At 38.3% G+C, this 21,930-nt stretch overlaps 1 protein-coding gene across 1 annotated transcript; it reads left to right on the top strand.

The window, feature by feature from the left end:
• Positions 1 to 6,732: 6,732 nt before the first annotated feature.
• LOC128651658 (bombinins BLP-7/H-BO-like) lies at positions 6,733 to 13,225 on the top strand. Its single transcript, XM_053704657.1, has 2 exons — positions 6,733 to 6,791; positions 12,513 to 13,225. The coding sequence occupies exons 1-2, from the start codon at positions 6,733 to 6,735 to the stop codon at positions 12,853 to 12,855; spliced, it is 402 nt and encodes a 133-aa protein (XP_053560632.1). The 3' UTR covers positions 12,856 to 13,225.
• The last annotated feature ends 8,705 nt before the right edge of the window (positions 13,226 to 21,930 follow it).

Raw genomic sequence — 21,930 nt, 5'->3', positions numbered from 1 at the left:
AGTGCCAACTCCTCCAAAACCACCTAGAGACATTATCATAAAATTTACCAATTACTTAGATAAAGAGGCTATTTGGAACCATGTCAGACTTCAACGTGAAATCCAATTTCAAACTTACAGCATTCAAATATTTCAAGATATTAGCCCTGCCACAATTGAAAGAAGAAGAGAAATTCGCTTCATCACCCAACGTCTACAGGAAAGAAAAGTGAAGTATCGATGGGGATTTCCATTCAGTTTAATAGTACAAAAAGAAGGAAGAACATACATATATAAAGATTCAACTGATATGGACTCATTTTCTAAAGGTTTAAACATTGAATTCCCACATCCCAACACTCCAGCTTCATCAACACACCAAAGAGATCCACCTCTCCCACAGAGATCACAATGGATGACTGTACAACGCAAGAATAAAAGAACTGAGGAAGACACCGCATCTGAAGCATGAGAACTTCTAATAAGCCTCTAATATTCTTTAAATTATGGACTACACTATACACAGCCAGAGGTGGAGTGTTTCATCTAACTCTTCAGGACTGATAAGTATACTAAATGTCACTATCTAACAATAGTACATTGATAGCTGATAAATGTACTGTTAAATAACTAGAGGACTTAATTTGAAAAGTTTATATTAGTGTCTCAGATGGGAAGATATATTTGGAAAGACTGTGCTTTCAATTATTAACCATTGACACATTTATGCAACTGATAAAACAATTTAGTAAGAGAAATGCTGGGCAATGTACCCTAAAAACCATCTAGATATATTGCAAAATGTTATGAAACTAAATAGCTATTTTGTATAGACATGTGATTTCTTCTTTTTTTCTTTTTCCTCCATATAAGATGTTATGAAGTTAATAACAAATGTGGAAATGCTTTTTAGATACACCAAAAGATTTAGTTAGACAAGTTTATGTTGGTGATTGGAGAAGAGGGTACTGCTTGAAATATATATGGTTGCATCTATTCACCATTTGCAGAAATGCAACAACATATAGAAACCAGGGACTAGAAGTATTGAGGGGTGTATCCCTAAGTTGTTTTTTTTTTTCCATCCCTTTTTTTTTTTATAAACTCTTAAATGCCTTTATGTTGTCTTAAATATATTCTGAGAAAATGTTATGAAGTTGATAACAGTTTTGTACAACTGAACAGTATTTCTTTGCAGGGTGTTATGAGGTCAATAACGACTTTGTATAGATATACAGTAGATGATTAGTCAACATATAGTTAATATATAGAAGGATTCTATGTTTTAAGTTTAAGACTCTAACTGTAAAATAATTAATCCGAAGAACGATTTCCTCATAGGCCCTTATCGGTACAAATGTTGGCCTGGTTTTGCCCTTACAGGAGGTGTAAAATCTAGTTTTATTTAGATAAAACGGTATGAAGTTAATACTAGTTTTGCGTAGATACAAAATCTGTATTTATCAAGTGTTATGGGGTTAATAACAAATATGAACAAATATTAAGTTGGTGATTGGCTATGCTAAAACTGAGGACCCCCTGGTCCTTCACAGATATAGTTAAAAGATACACCTAAAAACAATAGAAGACACTGGTCAATAGTATTAAAATATGAATGCATTTATAAAAGAGAAAAAAGAAAAAAAAACAGATATATAAATGGAGATCCATAAAATAACAAGGGATTCCTCACACATATATTATATCCAAATGCTGGAGACCTAATCAATAACATGCTACCTCACTTTGAAAGATATGTTAACCCTAATACAAGTTCCTATTTCTTTTTTCTTATTTTTTCTTAATTTTTTCTTTATTTTAAACCTTCCCATTTTATTTGGTGATTCTGTCCTGTCCTGCAGTCACAACCAGACCCTCAGAGTATGTTCTCGTAGAGGGAAATTATATGCTATATATATTAGCTCCACATACCATCTTGAATATGGCTAAACACATAAAACAAACTTCATCCGCAAACGACATACATTTGTACTCCGTAAACGCAAAGGGGCTTAACATTCCACACAAAAGATCAGCGGTGTTGAGGGAGAGCCGTAGTCAGGGGTCTGACCTGATGTTTCTTCAAGAAACTCATTTTAGGAAGGGAAAAGAACCCTCAACCTTCGCTCGCCTATTCGGAACATGCTTTTGGGCCTCACACAATAAACATAAAAAAAATGGAGTAGGTATAATAATCAAAAGAGGTATCCCTTTTGTTGAAATCGAAACTATTAGAGATGTGGAGGGAAGATACGTTGTGGTAATTGGCATGCTGTACAATCGCCCAGTAACTATTGTTTCGGTATATGCCCCTAATTCTGGACAACATATATTTTTTAGAAAATTGTCCAATTTAATACTGGATAACCAGAAAGGAATACTTATTGTGTGCGGAGACTTCAACGTAGTTTTAAATCCTGAAATGGACAGCTCCTCACACCGCACCTCACTCCCTACCTCCCATTTAAACAAAATAAAAACACACCTTAAAAGCATTGTAGCCCAGGATGTATGGAGAACACTACACCCACAAATTAAAGATTATTCTTTTTACTCATACCCACACGAAACATACACCAGGATCGATTACATATTTACAGATGTAGGAGGCTTGGCTCTATTTAAATCAGCAAAGATAAATCCAATAACATGGTCCGACCATTCCTCGGTGGTTGGCTCCCTCACATGGCCATCTAAACCTATTAAGGATTTTGTCTGGAAGTTAGATGACTTTTTATTATCAGACCCTATGATTGTCTCGAAAATAGAAAAAGTACTGACAGAATATTTTCAGATCAATGCTTCTTCTGAGACATCTCCACAGATGCTATGGGAAGCGCATAAAAGCGTGGTGAGAGGTGAGTTGATGGCTATAAAAGCTTACCTTAACAAAACTAAAAGAGAGGCAATCAAATCATTTTTAGACAGAATTCAACACCTCGAAACTACACATAAAAGTTTCCCATCCGATAAAGATGTGTTAGGGGAGCTAACCATTGAAAGGCAAAAGCTTGCATCTCATTTATCTAAAGAATATAAAAGGAAAGCTCTACACAACCAACAAAAACACTATGAAGGGCGCAATAAATTTGGATGACTCTTAGCGAGATACCTTAAGCACAAAACACATAAAAAATACATCCTGCATATCATCGACGAACAAGGCCACTCACAACATTCCACCCGAGGAATAACACATACATTCAGAAATTTCTTTCAGAAACTATACAATATCAAAACCAGTTCTAATCACCATGTTAACGACCCTCAGAAACGCCTACAAATAATAGACAATTATTTTAAGCATTTAAACCTACCTAGCATTACTCAAGAACAAAAAGATAGTTTAGAAGAACCTCTAACTATAGAAGAAATAGATTTAGTAATCAAAAATTTACCTACCGGAAAGACACCTGGCCCTGATGGATTTGGCCACAAATATTACACAATATATCGCGAAACATTGTCCCCACACATATTGAATTACTTCCAGTCCATAGACTCCTCTGAAACATTTTCGGCAAGGGCTTTAGAAGCCCATATAATTTTAATACCTAAACCGAACAAAGCTCCCACTTCCCCTGCAAATTACCGCCCTATTTCATTGCTAAATACTGATGTTAAAATTTTCGCGAAAGTAATAGCCCAGAGGTTAAATAAAATCCTCCCCCACATCATACATTCAGATCAAGTAGGCTTTATTCGGGGAAGAGAGGCCAAAGACAATACGGTGAGAGCTCTCCATTTAATACATCATATTAACAAGAACAATATACCCTCCCTATTTTTATCAACCGATGCCGAAAAGGCTTTTGACCGTATTGCTTGGGACTTCCTGAAAGCCACTCTAACACATATGGGCCTTGGCCCGCAGATTATGTCTCGGATCTTCTCTCTCTATTCCCAACCCAGTGCACGCATCCTGATAAATGGCTCCCTCTCCAAACCCTTTACTATAACGAATGGGACGCGTCAGGGATGTCCCCTGTCGCCTCTTCTGTTTACCTGTATAATAGAAACGTTAGCCACAAACATTAGGAACAATCCACAAATTCACGGTATTAATATTAACACTCAACAATATAAAGTCTCTCTTTTCGCAGATGACATGCTTTTCACTATCACAAAACCAGCAGAATCAATCCCACAATTAGCTAGGGAGTTAGAGAACTTTCACACACTTTCTAACTTTTCTATCAATAAATCTAAATCAGAAATTTTAAATATAAATATAAATAAAACGGAAATACAATCTATTAAAAAAATTACATCTTTCTCATGGTGCTCCTCTACACTTAAATACTTAGGTATTAAACTCGCCCCAACATTTACCGAAATATTTACGATGAACTACATTCCACTTAAACACACAATTATTACTGACCTCTCTTCATGGAGATCTAAACAGATATCTTGGCTGGGACGCATAGAAGTTATTAAAATGAACATCTTCCCAAGAATATTATATTATTTGCAAACATTACCTATCCCACTTCCAAAAAGCTACATACCCTCCATACAAAAAGCATTTAATGAATACATTTGGAACAAGAGACCTCCAAGAATAAATCAACGTATAATGCAATCCCCTAGATCACAAGGAGAAATGGGAGTACCGAACTTAGAAATATATAGACAGGCTATATTTTTACAAAGAGTTGTAGACTGGAACATTCACTCTCAACATAAATGCTGGGTCCCACTAGAACATTTAATTAATCAGAAACCGCACCTTGGCAGACTATGTTGGTTTAAATCTAATGAACTCCAACCAAAAATAGATGGCAACCCAGTAACGAGGGAGACCTTTCAGGTCTGGAGGAAGACTATTAACACATCACTGTTTATCTCATCTATTCCATCTCCATTGACCTCCCTTTTGGAAAATGGTGAATTCACGTTACGACCCTCCACAGCCTCTATAGAAACAGATAGTCCAAGTAAAGACTTTACAGTACGCAACATGATCACAAATGAATCAATACGTACGCAGACTGACCTGATAAAAGAGGTATATGAATGTTTTTCAAACTGGTTCACATATAGGCAAGCTAGAAACTACATACTTAAACACAAAGAACATAACAACATGACAAGACCTTTGACAAACTTTGAGTCTCTATGCATACAAACACCACCACTAAGGCACACATTATCCACAATATATAAACTATTAATTCAGAATCCTCCAGGTTATATACCCCCTTACTTGGAAAAGTGGGAAACAGATTTGGGAGTTGTTATAACTCCTCAAATGAGCACTCTAATGCTCCAAGCCACTATGAGATCCTCTATCTCCTCTTCCATTCTGGAACTCAACTTCAAAGTGTTACATGGGTGGTATTTTACCCCACGGAAATTACATAGATTATTCTGTTCCCAATCGAATAAATGCTGGAGATGTGGACACGTTAATAGTAATGATGCACATATGTGGTGGTGGTGTAACGACATTCAAAACTTTTGGAGGAAAGTCATCAATGAAATAGAATCTATATTGGGAACTAGGTTCCCTTTAGACCCTCTGATATGGCTTCTTAATAAACCCCCACACATTAAATACAAACCCTATCAGCGCCTATTTACCATCATGACCAATGGAATAAAACAACTAATAGCTAAAAACTGGAAACACAATAGAGCCCCTTCATTGGCTATGTGGGTGGGGAAAGTGACGGATTTAATAGAACTAGAAGAATACTTTTACCTCAAAAATGGGAAAATGGAAATTTATGCAGAGATGTCCCAAACCTGGGAAACTTACACACAATCCAAAAAAGTAAAACACTCAAAAACGCAAATTCTTCTCTTTTCTCTCTCTTTTACCTAGGATTCCTAGGTTTTGGTTCATTCTTTTAATAAACACACAGTTAAAGACACACACTGAAACACATATGAACAAACACAAGCTAACTAATCATACACTCTTTGCAATCCAAATATATAAAACAAATCATAGTCACTTGTTACATCATGTTATATAATTAAACTATGAAACTGTAATATTTGACTTTAATTAAGGTGATGCTATTATTTGCTTTTATAAAGTGAATTACTTTGCTGAAATCATTTAACGCAAATATTAATTTACAAAATTATTAGAAAAGTGTTCAGGATAATTTGAATATATATTACTAATAAGACACAGATATATAAGGTGTAAATCCCTCACACCTAAGAGACCATCACATCAAGATATCTGATAACCTATAATAATATCCTGAGATCCTGGTAAGCAAATGTTATATCTTATACTTATATATTTGTAACAATTTTATTTATACTTCTTATGAGCGTGACCTTTATTTTACATTTAGTATAGATTTTTATTACTGGTAACTCACTTTTTTATGGCACCAGAGTAAAGAAACAACACAATATTAATAGCAATTAAATTAATCAGATGCTCATTTATAACATTACACGGAATACTAAACATTATAAGGCTTTGTGGTGTAATCATGAAAATAATTAGCAATAAGGGATATTAGTAATCTTGTAGTTGTACATGAGAGAACAATATCTTTATCTATAAATTAATACTGACATGTTCTATGGAATTGTATAATCTACACATAGTTAAATGGAAAGCTGTTTAGAATTGCATATGCTCTATCTGAATCATGATAGTATAATTTTACTGTAATGTATCTTTGTTTTAATGTTTCTTTAATAAGATTTAAATCAATACATTTGGTAAAAGTTTGATGTGGTCCAAATTGTTCTTTTTTTCTTTACTTTTAACAGGTAAAGATGAATTTTAAGTACATAGTTGCAGTGTCCTTTTTAATAGCATCTACATATGCACGAAGGTAAAAATAAATAAACAAGGATAGAACTATCAAAACTCATGTTTTTTAGATTTGAATATTTTATTTCAGAGAAACTACTAAATATTCTAAAGAGTTTATAAAAATGCAATTGTCATATTTCCATCTGTGGTAATAATTTTGTGACATAAAGCTTTCAAAACATTGGTTGCTGTAAAGTGCTTTCTGCTTCCATTTTCCCTTTAGTACATATACACATTACATTATATGAGAGCACAGACAATTGTGTAAGATATTAAAAGGAAGAAGAAATAAAGGTAATTTGAACAAGGGTGTTAAACTGAAAGATACATTTTATTTCCATATTTTAAAACAGAATACAGCACATTACAAAACTGTTCTCATCTTATTTTAAATCAGAAGTGGGATATAAATTGTTTTATGAATTTACAGAATTAAGTTATCCGTGTCTAACATTTGCCCAAAACACATCAATATTACATTTAAAAGTACATTTACCCTCATAACACTATGAAATTAAAATAATTAAAAAGGTATAAATTGTTAGAAAAAAAGGCATGCAAAGGACTTTAACATAAAGATAAATACACTTACATATACATACTGTGTGTATATATATATATATATATACACACAGTATATATATATATATATATATATATATATATATATATATATATTCATTTATATGTATATATGTGTTAACATATGTATTTTAGTATTTATATGTGTATATATGTATTTACAATTTGCATACAAAGAGAGAAGCGCTCTACCAGGAACGAACAACAGCTCAGTGGCTTGTTCTATGGCGATTTACCACCCGGAAGCAGCCTCTTTTAGACCAGTGTGCTTTTCACAGAAGAAAACTTTCCTGAAGTATATCAGTCTGATCCCGCCAAGTAAGGTCAGTCCAGCCCCGAAATACCAGGCAATTCTCCTCTGAACAAGGAACATGACAACCCCAGACGATCGTTTCGGCCTCCTATGGGCCTCGTCAGTGAGGTGCAGCCACATTCCTCTAAGCACACTGGGCAAGGAGTCCACGTCTGGTTTCCCCCATCACCCATAGGGAGACTTCCCCAGGGTCATAATAATTTGCATACAAAGAGAGAAGCGCTCTACCAGGAACGAACAACAGCTCAGTGGCTTGTTCTATGGCGATTTACCACCCGGAAGCAGCCTCTTTTAGACCAGTGTGCTTTTCACAGAAGAAAACTTTCCTGAAGTATATCAGTCTGATCCCGCCAAGTAAGGTCAGTCCAGCCCCGAAATACCAGGCAATTCTCCTCTGAACAAGGAACATGACAACCCCAGACGATCGTTTCGGCCTCCTATGGGCCTCGTCAGTGAGGTGCAGCCACATTCCTCTAAGCACACTGGGCAAGGAGTCCACGTCTGGTTTCCCCCATCACCCATAGGGAGACTTCCCCAGGGTCATAATAATTTGCATACAAAGAGAGAAGCGCTCTACCAGGAACGAACAACAGCTCAGTGGCTTGTTCTATGGCGATTTACCACCCGGAAGCAGCCTCTTTTAGACCAGTGTGCTTTTCACAGAAGAAAACTTTCCTGAAGTATATCAGTCTGATCCCGCCAAGTAAGGTCAGTCCAGCCCCGAAATACCAGGCAATTCTCCTCTGAACAAGGAACATGACAACCCCAGACGATCGTTTCGGCCTCCTATGGGCCTCGTCAGTGAGGTGCAGCCACATTCCTCTAAGCACACTGGGCAAGGAGTCCACGTCTGGTTTCCCCCATCACCCATAGGGAGACTTCCCCAGGGTCATAATAATTTGCATACAAAGAGAGAAGCGCTCTACCAGGAACGAACAACAGCTCAGTGGCTTGTTCTATGGCGATTTACCACCCGGAAGCAGCCTCTTTTAGACCAGTGTGCTTTTCACAGAAGAAAACTTTCCTGAAGTATATCAGTCTGATCCCGCCAAGTAAGGTCAGTCCAGCCCCGAAATACCAGGCAATTCTCCTCTGAACAAGGAACATGACAACCCCAGACGATCGTTTCGGCCTCCTATGGGCCTCGTCAGTGAGGTGCAGCCACATTCCTCTAAGCACACTGGGCAAGGAGTCCACGTCTGGTTTCCCCCATCACCCATAGGGAGACTTCCCCAGGGTCATAATAATTTGCATACAAAGAGAGAAGCGCTCTACCAGGAACGAACAACAGCTCAGTGGCTTGTTCTATGGCGATTTACCACCCGGAAGCAGCCTCTTTTAGACCAGTGTGCTTTTCACAGAAGAAAACTTTCCTGAAGTATATCAGTCTGATCCCGCCAAGTAAGGTCAGTCCAGCCCCGAAATACCAGGCAATTCTCCTCTGAACAAGGAACATGACAACCCCAGACGATCGTTTCGGCCTCCTATGGGCCTCGTCAGTGAGGTGCAGCCACATTCCTCTAAGCACACTGGGCAAGGAGTCCACGTCTGGTTTCCCCCATCACCCATAGGGAGACTTCCCCAGGGTCATAATAATTTGCATACAAAGAGAGAAGCGCTCTACCAGGAACGAACAACAGCTCAGTGGCTTGTTCTATGGCGATTTACCACCCGGAAGCAGCCTCTTTTAGACCAGTGTGCTTTTCACAGAAGAAAACTTTCCTGAAGTATATCAGTCTGATCCCGCCAAGTAAGGTCAGTCCAGCCCCGAAATACCAGGCAATTCTCCTCTGAACAAGGAACATGACAACCCCAGACGATCGTTTCGGCCTCCTATGGGCCTCGTCAGTGAGGTGCAGCCACATTCCTCTAAGCACACTGGGCAAGGAGTCCACGTCTGGTTTCCCCCATCACCCATAGGGAGACTTCCCCAGGGTCATAATAATTTGCATACAAAGAGAGAAGCGCTCTACCAGGAACGAACAACAGCTCAGTGGCTTGTTCTATGGCGATTTACCACCCGGAAGCAGCCTCTTTTAGACCAGTGTGCTTTTCACAGAAGAAAACTTTCCTGAAGTATATCAGTCTGATCCCGCCAAGTAAGGTCAGTCCAGCCCCGAAATACCAGGCAATTCTCCTCTGAACAAGGAACATGACAACCCCAGACGATCGTTTCGGCCTCCTATGGGCCTCGTCAGTGAGGTGCAGCCACATTCCTCTAAGCACACTGGGCAAGGAGTCCACGTCTGGTTTCCCCCATCACCCATAGGGAGACTTCCCCAGGGTCATAATAATTTGCATACAAAGAGAGAAGCGCTCTACCAGGAACGAACAACAGCTCAGTGGCTTGTTCTATGGCGATTTACCACCCGGAAGCAGCCTCTTTTAGACCAGTGTGCTTTTCACAGAAGAAAACTTTCCTGAAGTATATCAGTCTGATCCCGCCAAGTAAGGTCAGTCCAGCCCCGAAATACCAGGCAATTCTCCTCTGAACAAGGAACATGACAACCCCAGACGATCGTTTCGGCCTCCTATGGGCCTCGTCAGTGAGGTGCAGCCACATTCCTCTAAGCACACTGGGCAAGGAGTCCACGTCTGGTTTCCCCCATCACCCATAGGGAGACTTCCCCAGGGTCATAATAATTTGCATACAAAGAGAGAAGCGCTCTACCAGGAACGAACAACAGCTCAGTGGCTTGTTCTATGGCGATTTACCACCCGGAAGCAGCCTCTTTTAGACCAGTGTGCTTTTCACAGAAGAAAACTTTCCTGAAGTATATCAGTCTGATCCCGCCAAGTAAGGTCAGTCCAGCCCCGAAATACCAGGCAATTCTCCTCTGAACAAGGAACATGACAACCCCAGACGATCGTTTCGGCCTCCTATGGGCCTCGTCAGTGAGGTGCAGCCACATTCCTCTAAGCACACTGGGCAAGGAGTCCACGTCTGGTTTCCCCCATCACCCATAGGGAGACTTCCCCAGGGTCATAATAATTTGCATACAAAGAGAGAAGCGCTCTACCAGGAACGAACAACAGCTCAGTGGCTTGTTCTATGGCGATTTACCACCCGGAAGCAGCCTCTTTTAGACCAGTGTGCTTTTCACAGAAGAAAACTTTCCTGAAGTATATCAGTCTGATCCCGCCAAGTAAGGTCAGTCCAGCCCCGAAATACCAGGCAATTCTCCTCTGAACAAGGAACATGACAACCCCAGACGATCGTTTCGGCCTCCTATGGGCCTCGTCAGTGAGGTGCAGCCACATTCCTCTAAGCACACTGGGCAAGGAGTCCACGTCTGGTTTCCCCCATCACCCATAGGGAGACTTCCCCAGGGTCATAATAATTTGCATACAAAGAGAGAAGCGCTCTACCAGGAACGAACAACAGCTCAGTGGCTTGTTCTATGGCGATTTACCACCCGGAAGCAGCCTCTTTTAGACCAGTGTGCTTTTCACAGAAGAAAACTTTCCTGAAGTATATCAGTCTGATCCCGCCAAGTAAGGTCAGTCCAGCCCCGAAATACCAGGCAATTCTCCTCTGAACAAGGAACATGACAACCCCAGACGATCGTTTCGGCCTCCTATGGGCCTCGTCAGTGAGGTGCAGCCACATTCCTCTAAGCACACTGGGCAAGGAGTCCACGTCTGGTTTCCCCCATCACCCATAGGGAGACTTCCCCAGGGTCATAATAATTTGCATACAAAGAGAGAAGCGCTCTACCAGGAACGAACAACAGCTCAGTGGCTTGTTCTATGGCGATTTACCACCCGGAAGCAGCCTCTTTTAGACCAGTGTGCTTTTCACAGAAGAAAACTTTCCTGAAGTATATCAGTCTGATCCCGCCAAGTAAGGTCAGTCCAGCCCCGAAATACCAGGCAATTCTCCTCTGAACAAGGAACATGACAACCCCAGACGATCGTTTCGGCCTCCTATGGGCCTCGTCAGTGAGGTGCAGCCACATTCCTCTAAGCACACTGGGCAAGGAGTCCACGTCTGGTTTCCCCCATCACCCATAGGGAGACTTCCCCAGGGAAGACATATATAGACATATAAACACATAAATATATGTGTTTACATATATCGTTGGAGCCCATTCCACTCACATGCCCTAAAAATAATTTTGAAGCAATTTTGATGTTTTACAATGTGTTCTACTTATTTACTGTATTTACTGTAAATATTTTACATTCCAATGTTCTTCAAAGAGTAGACAATGTACTTTGTATTTTTAAATATATATTCGTATGTCTATCTGTATATATCTAATTGTATATACTTATATATAGATAGATAGATATAGATATATAGATACACATAAATAGAACAATAGATAGATATTTTATGAAAAAATAATTAGCTATATATGAAGAACATTGTAAGTAAAATATTCATAACTACATTCGGGTTTAGTGCAGTTGGTTAGTGCATATTAGGTTTCTCCCATGCGCTAACTTTTTACTTTCAACTTGTAAAAGTAAGCGAACCCGCACACATAAAAAATTTTCTTCCAGAGGTGTTTGCTCTTGAACACAATAACTAAATAGTGATAATGAGAGAGAGAATTAGTTGTTATAAACTTAAACTAATTGGGTACAAATACGCACGCCTAAATACCCAATTTAAAGAACTGAACTGCTTTTTTGATAAGCAATTACTGATGTCTGTTATTTGCTCAGTGGTACTACAGACCAAGCAAACGCCCTCAGAGTGCCAGATGTGACAACCTGTCCTAATTATGATGAGCTGTGCTTTCAGAAAATAAAATATATTTAAAAAGAAACAATAAGTAGTTTAATCTTAAAATGTTAAAGTCATAAAATTAGTTTACCAATCTGATTTATTTTTAGTGTAAAGAATGATGAACAGTCTCTGAATCAGAGGGATGTTTTAGAAGAAGAATCACTGAGGGAAATCAGAGGTATAGGAGCATCCATCCTAAGTGCTGGTAAATCAGCTTTAAAAGGCTTGGCTAAAGGATTGGCTGAGCATTTTGCGAATGGGAAGAGAACAGCTGAAGAACATGAAGTGATGAAAAGACTGGAAGCCGCAGTGCGTGATCTAGATTCCTTGGATCATCCAGAGGAAGCTTCTGAAAAGGAAACCAGAAGCTTCAATCAAGAGGAGATTGCAAATCTTTATACTGAAAAAGAGAAACGCTTTTTAGGTTTGCTTGGTGGTATACTTGGATAATTATAGCCAGTAAAACATTGCTTTCATTTATGTTTGTAAAATGATGCTAATCAGATAACATATAATAAAACATAAATAAAACACACAAAAAACTATTTAAACAAACTGCATGTTCTCTACTCTGCTATTAAATAAAAATCATATGAGCAAAACTTGTTTTTTCATTTATAATTATCATTAAAATGGTGGCTGATCCTGGTTTTTGATCACATTTATGTAGTAAAGTTTATCGAATGATTTATCTACAAAAGTAAAAATGAAAGTCTATGGAAATATTTGTAGATAATAATTATATAATATTTTTGTGTTTGACCCCAACGTGTTGTATTTGATACCTGGAATAACAGTTAATTAAACAATAAGAAACAAATTATATTTATTTATTTTCATTCACCTTATTTCCTTATGCACTCTTGTTCCTCTAATATTTATATAAAATCTGAATAACAAACATGACCAAAATGTTGATAATTAAGCAGATATACTGCAAAACTGAAAAAATGTAGGACAAATTTCATTTATTTAAGTTTTTTTAACATGAGTTTAACATTATTTCATTAATTTGTCTTTACCTCTTGAAAGCTTAATTATACCTAACATGAGTGGATTTTTTTGGCAATTTGCACAGCTTTTGTTCAAATTTAAATCTCTTATAAATAATTTAAATGGTTACTTAAGTTTACTTACATTTGAAATATAGCTCAAACACACAGTTAAACGTTTACACAACTTAAAGGGACATAATACTCATATGCTAAATCACTGATGCAGTATAACTGTAAAAAGCTGACAGGAAAATATCACCTAAGCATCTCTATGTAAAAAAGGAAGATATTTTACCTCACAATCTCCTCAGCTCAGCAGAGTAAGTTCTGTGTAAAAAATTATAATTCAGTTGCTCCCAGCTGCAGGTAAAAAAAAAAAAAAATGAAGAAATTAACAGTAGCCAATCAGCATCAGCAGTGCTGAGGTCATGAACTCTTTTACTGTGATCTCATGAGATTTGACTTAACTCTCATGAGATTTCATTGTTACACTGAATAGGGAAATAACATGAGAGTGCACAAGGCTCATCCTTTCAGCTGTCCCGGGACAGACATACTAATATGCTGCTTAGAAATCCTTTACAATGGGATGTAGCTACTGAGGAACTTTTGAGGTAAAATATCTTTCTTTTTTAAATAGAGATGTTCAGGTGATATTTTCTAGGCAGCTTTTTAACAGCTATACTGCATCACTTTCAAGTGTTAAAACATTTGGGTATTATGGCCCTTTAAGTATTTGTAAATTACATTTATGGATTTTAATGAAGTGTTAAGATTAAAAAAAAATCTTGAACACAATTCTATGAACATTATAATTAAATTATATAAAAAATTGTATTTGATTTTATTATTGGTTAAGTAAAAATAAACAAACAAAAATAAGCAAGACTTATGCTTATGCTTTTATGCAGTTGTATCAATTTAATTTCTTATTTTACAATCTTATTTGGCATAACAAGGGACTCTTTCCACTATCATAAGAAAATTAGCATATTGAATAAGCTTCAGTTACACAGAAACAGCTCAGGCCTACATAAAATTAGTGGATCAGATTCTTATGATAAGGGAACTTTTGGTCAACAAACAGCTTTTCATGTATAATTTAGAAACTCCTTTCAACAATGACTGTCTCCCCAGAATTTTTTTAAGTTTTTTCCTAACCTGGCCATCATACTAGACCTACCCACTGTACACCGGGTATTAAAGTATAAAGCCAGCCTCTAATTTAATAATAATTATAATAATAATAATGAGGTCAAGGAACATGCAACATGTAATATGAGGTTTGCCCACCCTGTGTTATCCTATAACAAGGATAGCACCTCAATCTAGCACTTTTCCTGAAAACTAACAACCAAATTATAGTCAGAGGTATAGAGAGACGTTACTATTGGTGATTTAGGTGATAAATACGCCATAAGGCCGCCCAGTGCATATACAAGCATCTAATTGAAGTCATGTGCATAAAATCTAATTGAAGCTAGAATGAGAAGAGTGGGTAAAATAGGATAGAAGTTTTATGCTGTGTTACTAATACTTACTTATTTGGACCGTGGTCTTTCCAGAACAGTAGAATTAACAAATATAAAATGATTTCATACTCTTTAATAATGTCTTGGTCTTAGCCCTTATCTAAAAAGAATGTGAAACAATCCATCCCAGATCAAGACCAGTCTATTCTCTGCCCATGCTATAATTGCCTAAACTAAAATGTTGACAAGCATATATATATATATATATATATATATATAGTAAATGCACACATTTAGATTATGATTATGGTATGACATAAAAGCTGGCTTGGACCAGGTAATCAAGTACAAAAAATAGGTCAACCAGCCTAACACGGAATCCATCTACCTGTGCTAGAGGTTTTATCCAAATACCTTTTGCCCTACTTGTTCTTAGGAATAAACAACAACAGACAGTGACTTAAAGGGACATTGTACAATAGATTTTTCCTTGCATAAATGTTTTGTAGATGATCCTTTTAAATAGCCCATCTACTAGTGTTTTTGTAAAAATGTATATTTTTTGCTTATTTTTTAATAACATTGTGCTGATTTTAAGACTCCTAACCAAGTCCCACAGTGTCAGATGTATACATGTGTTTACAGACTTGTGTTGACTCCTATTTATGTAATCTGTTTTTTTTATTTAGAGGGAAAGGGGGACTGTCTGCTCTTCTTGTGTTCCCAGCCCCTTTCACTTGGTGTCCCAGCCAAACATCATCAACAGTGCTAAACTGGGAGCTTCTAAGTAAGTTTTTAAATAGTTTTATACTGAATTTTTAGATAAAGTTTTTGTGCATATTCTTCTTTATAGTAGTGTCTATTCAATGCAGTTATATTAAAAATGGTGTATACTGTCCCTTTAATAATGATGATGTAAACACTTTATTGCATTCCTTATAGGTGGAACTGGAATAATCTTGTAAGACACTCAGCAGTGACTGTGCCATAATAAACTCCATAGTGTCTGGCCTCTTATCCTTACTTGTTCCTCATCCCTATGCCACCTGTTTCACCAAAAAGGTACTAGAGGAATCATAGAACACATACAGCTTTCTGGATAAAGACCAGATAACAGGTGGCTATGTATAACTCATGTCCTAAGCCCTCTAGTCTAGTGTTTCCAAAAAATGTTTTGCTCACCACCTCCTTGTTTTCATAAACTCATCATCAGCACATCCCTAACTTACTGGGTAAAAATATTATTTAGAATAACAGCTCACAACTCCTAATGAAGATAATGGAATAATAAAATGTAAAAGTATGATTAACCCCTTAACAACCAGAGATGTACCCTGCCACCAGCAGTGAGACTGTGCTATTTCAGCAAGCCTGCAGGAGGGCTGGCATATCTTAATCAGAGCACAGGTGAAATAATCAGGGTGAGCTGATTGTTTCACCTGGGCTCTAGTTAAGATATAATGAATATCTGGCCTGAGTAAGGGTCCTGAGGACTGGGTTTGGGAAACACTGACTTTATTTAAGAGGGATAGGGGTAATAAAAAGGAGAAATTTCAGGGTATATTTACCACTTCCTAATGAGCCATTTTCAAACCCCTGTGCTGGAGCTGTTTTTAAATGATAACAGCACAAAAATCACACACAGTAATAACAGAAAAATAAATGTGATTAAAAGGATATGTGAATAGCGGTATACAAGTCCGTTGCATGATATTTCCAATTCTTCAATATAGAATTGATGTATTCTCTTTAGAGCTAACAACAGAAAAATAAATGTGATTAAAAGGATATGTGAATAGCGGTATACAAGTCCGTTGCATGATATTTCCAATTCTTCAATATAGAATTGATGTATTCTCTTTAGAGCTAACAAAACTCATGTCTTAAGCAGTCTAGAATTCACAATGCTGTCAGGTACAGCTGTCTCTACAATTTGTGAATGAAGTTTTTTTTTTCAAACATAAAAAGCTCAAAGAGGGAGGTAGATAGTGGGATAATGTAAACACAAGTATCAGTGCAGTATAAAATAGACTAATACTCTGGAGCTAAAATACAACTGTATATGTTACACAGACTCAGTATCAGCCACTGAGTTAGCTATTAAGTGGATTCTGGAACACTTGTAAAATACGCAAGCAATTTATTAAAATAATGTTAAAATATTAAAATATACATATCAGTGTAAAGTCACTCTGGGGATTGGTCTGTATCGACCAATTTGAACAGTGTATTAATTCTGTGGTAGCAGAATAGCTTCAGAGTGTAACTTGTAACAGTCTGTGTAACAGAAACACCAGCTAGATACAAAAGTCCTCCACATCACTGTGGCATCACTGACAAGCATAAAACGCCAATGTACGATTCACCACACCCACGTGGTCCCGCACTGGAGGAAGATGAAGCCACCTGGATGAAGACCTTTTGCAGCTGGGAAGAAGAGGGATCACCGGACTTCAGCAATGGTGAATACCGTTTTTGGGGTTAGTGTTAGGTGTTTTTTTTGTTTTTTTTGGATGGAGTGTTTTTTTTTTTTTACGATTAGGGCTTTTTTTTATTTTGATGGTCTTAAAAAGAGCTGACTGCCCTTTTAATGCTAATGCCCATACAAATGCTCTTTTCGGGGCAATGGGTAGATAAGGTTTTTTTTTTTTTTTTTTTTTTTTTTTTATTTGGGGAGGTTCAGTGGGTGAGGGTTGTAATGTTAGGGAATAATTGTTTTTTTTCTGGGGAAAAGAGCTGTTAACTTTTAGGACAATGCCCTAAAAAGGCTTTTTAAGGGCTATTGGTAGTTTTTGTTAGATTTGTTTGTTTATTTATTTATTTATTTTTTAACATGGGTATTTGAATAGGAATAAAACAATTTTTTTGATAATTTCATTTGTTATTTTTTTTAATATTAGCTTTTTTCATTTTTTGTAAACTTAGGTTTCTTGTTTTTTTGTAATGTTAGGTTTTTAATTTTTGTAATGTTTAAGCTTATTTTTTTAACAGGTAAGTTTCTATTTATTTGAAGGTGGATAGTATATTGTAAGATTAATTTAAAGTTAGGGTGTTAGGTTTAGGGGTTAATAGGTTTATTTAGGTAGTCATGATGTGGGGTTGGTGGTTTATTAGTTAATAGGTTTATTTTAGTAATCATGATGCGGGGGACGACAGGTTAGGGGTTAATAGGTTTATTTTATTAGTCACAATGTTTGGGGATGGCAGTTTAGGGGTAAATAGGTTTATTTAGGTAGTCCCGATGTGGGGGAATGGCGGTTTAGGGTTTAATAGGTTTATTTACGTAGTTGTGATGTTGGGGGATGGCGGTTAACTGCCTGGGGACAGCACAGCTTCCTGTGAGTGCCAGTGAGCACCCAGGGCTGAGCATGTTGCAGGGTCATGGATGTGTACCCGGTCCGGTCTGAGAGTGAAGTCCCCTTCCAGTTTTTTCTATATGTCTGGGGTGATTACATAAGCCTATGCACCCTTCACTTGTTCTCAGTTTGTTGGATTGAGAGCTTGCATTGTGTGGCTGTTTTGGGGTCCCAGGTTTTTTTAAGGGACCTTGTCGTGGTACTTGTCCCATTTGGCCAAATGCGGTAACTAACTAACCCTTCCATTTTTGCTTTTAATCTTAGCTGAGAGCTTGTAATGAGTCCTGGACTTTCTCTGTGTGTTGTATTAATTTGTTTTGCAATTTTCCCTATGGTTCTTGCACCCAGACCTGTCTGGGGTTAACTGCCTGTGACTCTGGGGACAACATAGCTTCCTGTGAGTGCCAGTGAGCACCCAAGGCTGAATATGTTGCAGGATCATGGGATGTGTACCCGGTCCAGTCTGAGAGTGCAGTCCCCTTCCGTGTTTTGTATATATATATATATATATATATATATACAGTATATATATATATATCACACACTACTTAGTTTAGTAATATATTTATAAAATTCAAATACCCTGCACTCCGCCACCCTCTTCAAAAGTCAATTTTTCTTTGAGCTAGAGGTGTGAATTGTTCTCCAATCAGCACTCTAGCTACAACAAAAGTGCCATATGGAGAGAGCGCTGATTGGAGAACAATTCAAACCTTTAGCTCAGAGAAAAATTTTTACTTTTGAAGTGCTTGATGGAGCGCAAGGAATTTGAATGTCATGTACAGTATATATTGAAAGAAATTTATAGAGGATCTTCGATACAACTAATGAATTAAATTCCATCTAAAGTAACACTAACCTTCTGGATCTGATTTTAAAAAGGGGAAAGTTTACCATTACTTTAAGAATGATTGAAAGTTACTGCGTTATTTGCATGAGTGCTATTTTTAAAAAAAGCTTACCTTTAGCACAATGTGACGAGCACCAACACTTTCCACTGTTAGAATTTATATTCCACTAAATCATACACTTTCAAATAGTTTTTAAAATTATTCTTGTATATATATATATATATATATATTATTTTAGCAGTCTTGACTAGTGATGTCGCAAACCTAAAAATTTCCGTTCGCAAACGGTGAACGCGTATTTCCGCAAATGTTCGCGAACTGGCGAACCGGGCGAACCGCCATAGACTTCAATAGGCAGGCGAATTTTAAAACCCACAGGGACTCTTTCTGGCCACAATAGTGATGGAAAAGTTGTTTCAAGGGGACTAACACCTGGTCTGTGGCATGCCGGAGGGGGATCCATGGCAAAACTCCCATGGAAAAATACATAGTTGATGCAGAGTCTGGTTTTAATCCATAAAGGGCATAAATCACCTAACATTCCTAAATTGTTTGGAATAACGTGCTTTAAAACATCAGGTATGATGTTGTATCGATCAGGTAGTGTAAGGGTTACGCCCGCTTCACAGTGACAGACCAAACTCCCCGTTTAACGCACCGCAAACAACCGTAAACAGTCCATTTGCACAACCGCAAACTCCCCATTTGCACAAGGTTGGATACCAAGCTAGCCATGTCCCGTTCCTTGTCCTCACTGATGTCATTGAAGGTCTCTTCCTCCACTCAGCCACGTACAACACCAAGGGTCCCCGAAAGGTGACAACAAGCCTCCTGGGACGCCTGCTGTGTTTGGTCTTCCACCTCCAAAAAGCCACCTTCCTCCTCTGACTCCTCTTCTTCAGACTCCTCTCTCTGCGTTGCCTCTCTCTGCGTTATTATAAAGTGTGCTAAGTAGTACTATTCCTATCAGTTTAATCCCTGTTATGTGCCTTTTTTTGGTTTTGTTTTTGAAGCCACAGTGCAGCACCAGAGGCCAGAAAAATTAGGCATGTACACATGCCTGAAAAATTAGGTATTGTTGCAGCCACTGCTGTAGCAGCGGCCAGAAAAATTGATGTTTGTTTCCCAGGCAGAAAGTGCCCTAAAACATTGCGGCTTGAACCCTAGTTGGTGGCGGATAAGTCACGCAAGTCATCCAGCATTCAGAGATAAAATACAGCAGCGTGTGGACCATTTTTAGCCCAAGGCAGCTCATCTCATCAGGCCTTTTTTAGTCGAATGTATCGCCCACTGTCAGTCCATTTGGGATCCATCCCTCATTCATCTTAATAAAGGTGATGTAATCTAGACTTTTCTGACCTAGGCGACTTCTCTTCTCAGTGACAATACCTCCTGCTGCACTGAAGGTCCTTTCTGACAGGACATTTGAAGCGGGGCAGGCCAGAAGTTCTATCGCAAATTGGGATAGCTCAGGCCACAGGTCAAGCCTGTACACCCAGTAGTCAAGGGGTTCATCGCTCCTCAGAGTGTCGATATCTGCAGTTAAGGCAATGTAGTCTGCTACCTGTCGGTCAAGTCGTTCTCTGAGGGTGGACCCCTACACTACTTTTACACCAGATATGAGTTGCACTGGGGTGACACTGTGCCCTGGCAGGCACTGAAATGCACACGTGTGAAGGAAACTGACTGCTATTATTTCACAGTCAAAAAAGTGTTGTTTTTTTTTTAAAATGTACACTACTGTTACACCAGATATGAGTGGTGGCACTGGGTAAGTGGGCACTGTATACGCTGTGAGCCTGACACACACGCTGGCAGGCAGGCAACTGCAATTAGATTATACAGGGAAAAAAAAAAAAAAGCAGACTGATGTTCTAGCCCTAAAAAGGGCTTTTTGGGGTGCTGTCCTTACAGCAGAGATCAGATGAGTCCTTGAGGAATGTAGTGGACACTGAATAGACTAGCCTAGCTATCGATTTCCCTATTAAATATGCAGCAGCTACACTGTCCCTCCTCTCACTAAGAATGCAGCTTCCGAATGAATCTAAAATGGATGCTGTCCAGGAGGTGGGAGGGTCTGGGAGGTAGGGTCTGCTGCTGATTGGCTGGAATGTGTCTGCTGACTGTGAGGTAGAGGGTCAAAGTTTACTCAATGATGAAGAATAGGAGGCGGACCGAACATCGCATATGTTCACCCACCGCGGCGAACGCAAACATGCTATGTTCGCCGGGAACTATTCGTCGGCGAACTATTCGCGACATCACTAGTCTTGACTAATTGAAATTCCATTTTGCCTTATACTTATATAAGCTATAGAGAGTCATGTGCGCCCTGCATTGCTAAATGCTGACAGTACACAGTGTCTGCATTTAACATTGCACAAGCATTTCACTAGAAATGCTTGTGCAATGCCACCCCTGCATATTTGCGGCCAATCAGCCGCTAGCAGGGGGTGTCAATCATCTTGATAGATCACTGCTTCTTAACTCCTATTTCCGGTGAGCCCGAAGGCTCGCACAGGAAAAGCAGCGTCCACTGCTTAGTAAATATACCCCATAGTCTATGAAAAGGTTGCATTTGGTTGAATAAGAGGTGTGAGATAGAGCCTTAGAATAAAAGCTCCAGTTAGAGGTAGAGTGATTGAAGAATTATATTGAGTAAGATAAAGATAGAAGAGGAGCTCAGGGCAGGGCCAGTACTTGCAGGTGAGTAAGAGATGGATGAGGCTGATTAAAGGCAGTGTTTCAATCTGTGCTATTTTCAAGTCACACAATATGATAGGGGGCAAAGTAGAGCACATTTAGTGTATATTATAAGACAAAAGCAGCTCTAGACTTAGTGAGGCCTTAG

Source organism: Bombina bombina, chromosome 3, assembly GCF_027579735.1.
Source record: "Bombina bombina isolate aBomBom1 chromosome 3, aBomBom1.pri, whole genome shotgun sequence".
NCBI lineage: Eukaryota > Metazoa > Chordata > Amphibia > Anura > Bombinatoridae > Bombina > Bombina bombina.
Note: the sequence above shows the minus strand (reverse complement) of the source record. Positions and strands in the feature narration are given on the sequence as shown.

What these genes read in the sequence shown, in the direction of transcription:
- LOC128651658 (XM_053704657.1), top strand. Translation starts at nt 6,733, where the DNA reads ATGAATTTTAAGTACATAGTTGCAGTGTCCTTTTTAATAGCATCTACA. An exon ending in GCATCTACATATGCACGAAG is followed by an intron (nt 6,792 to 12,512) that starts GTAAAAATAAAT and finishes ATTTATTTTTAG; the next exon opens with TGTAAAGAATGATGAACAGT.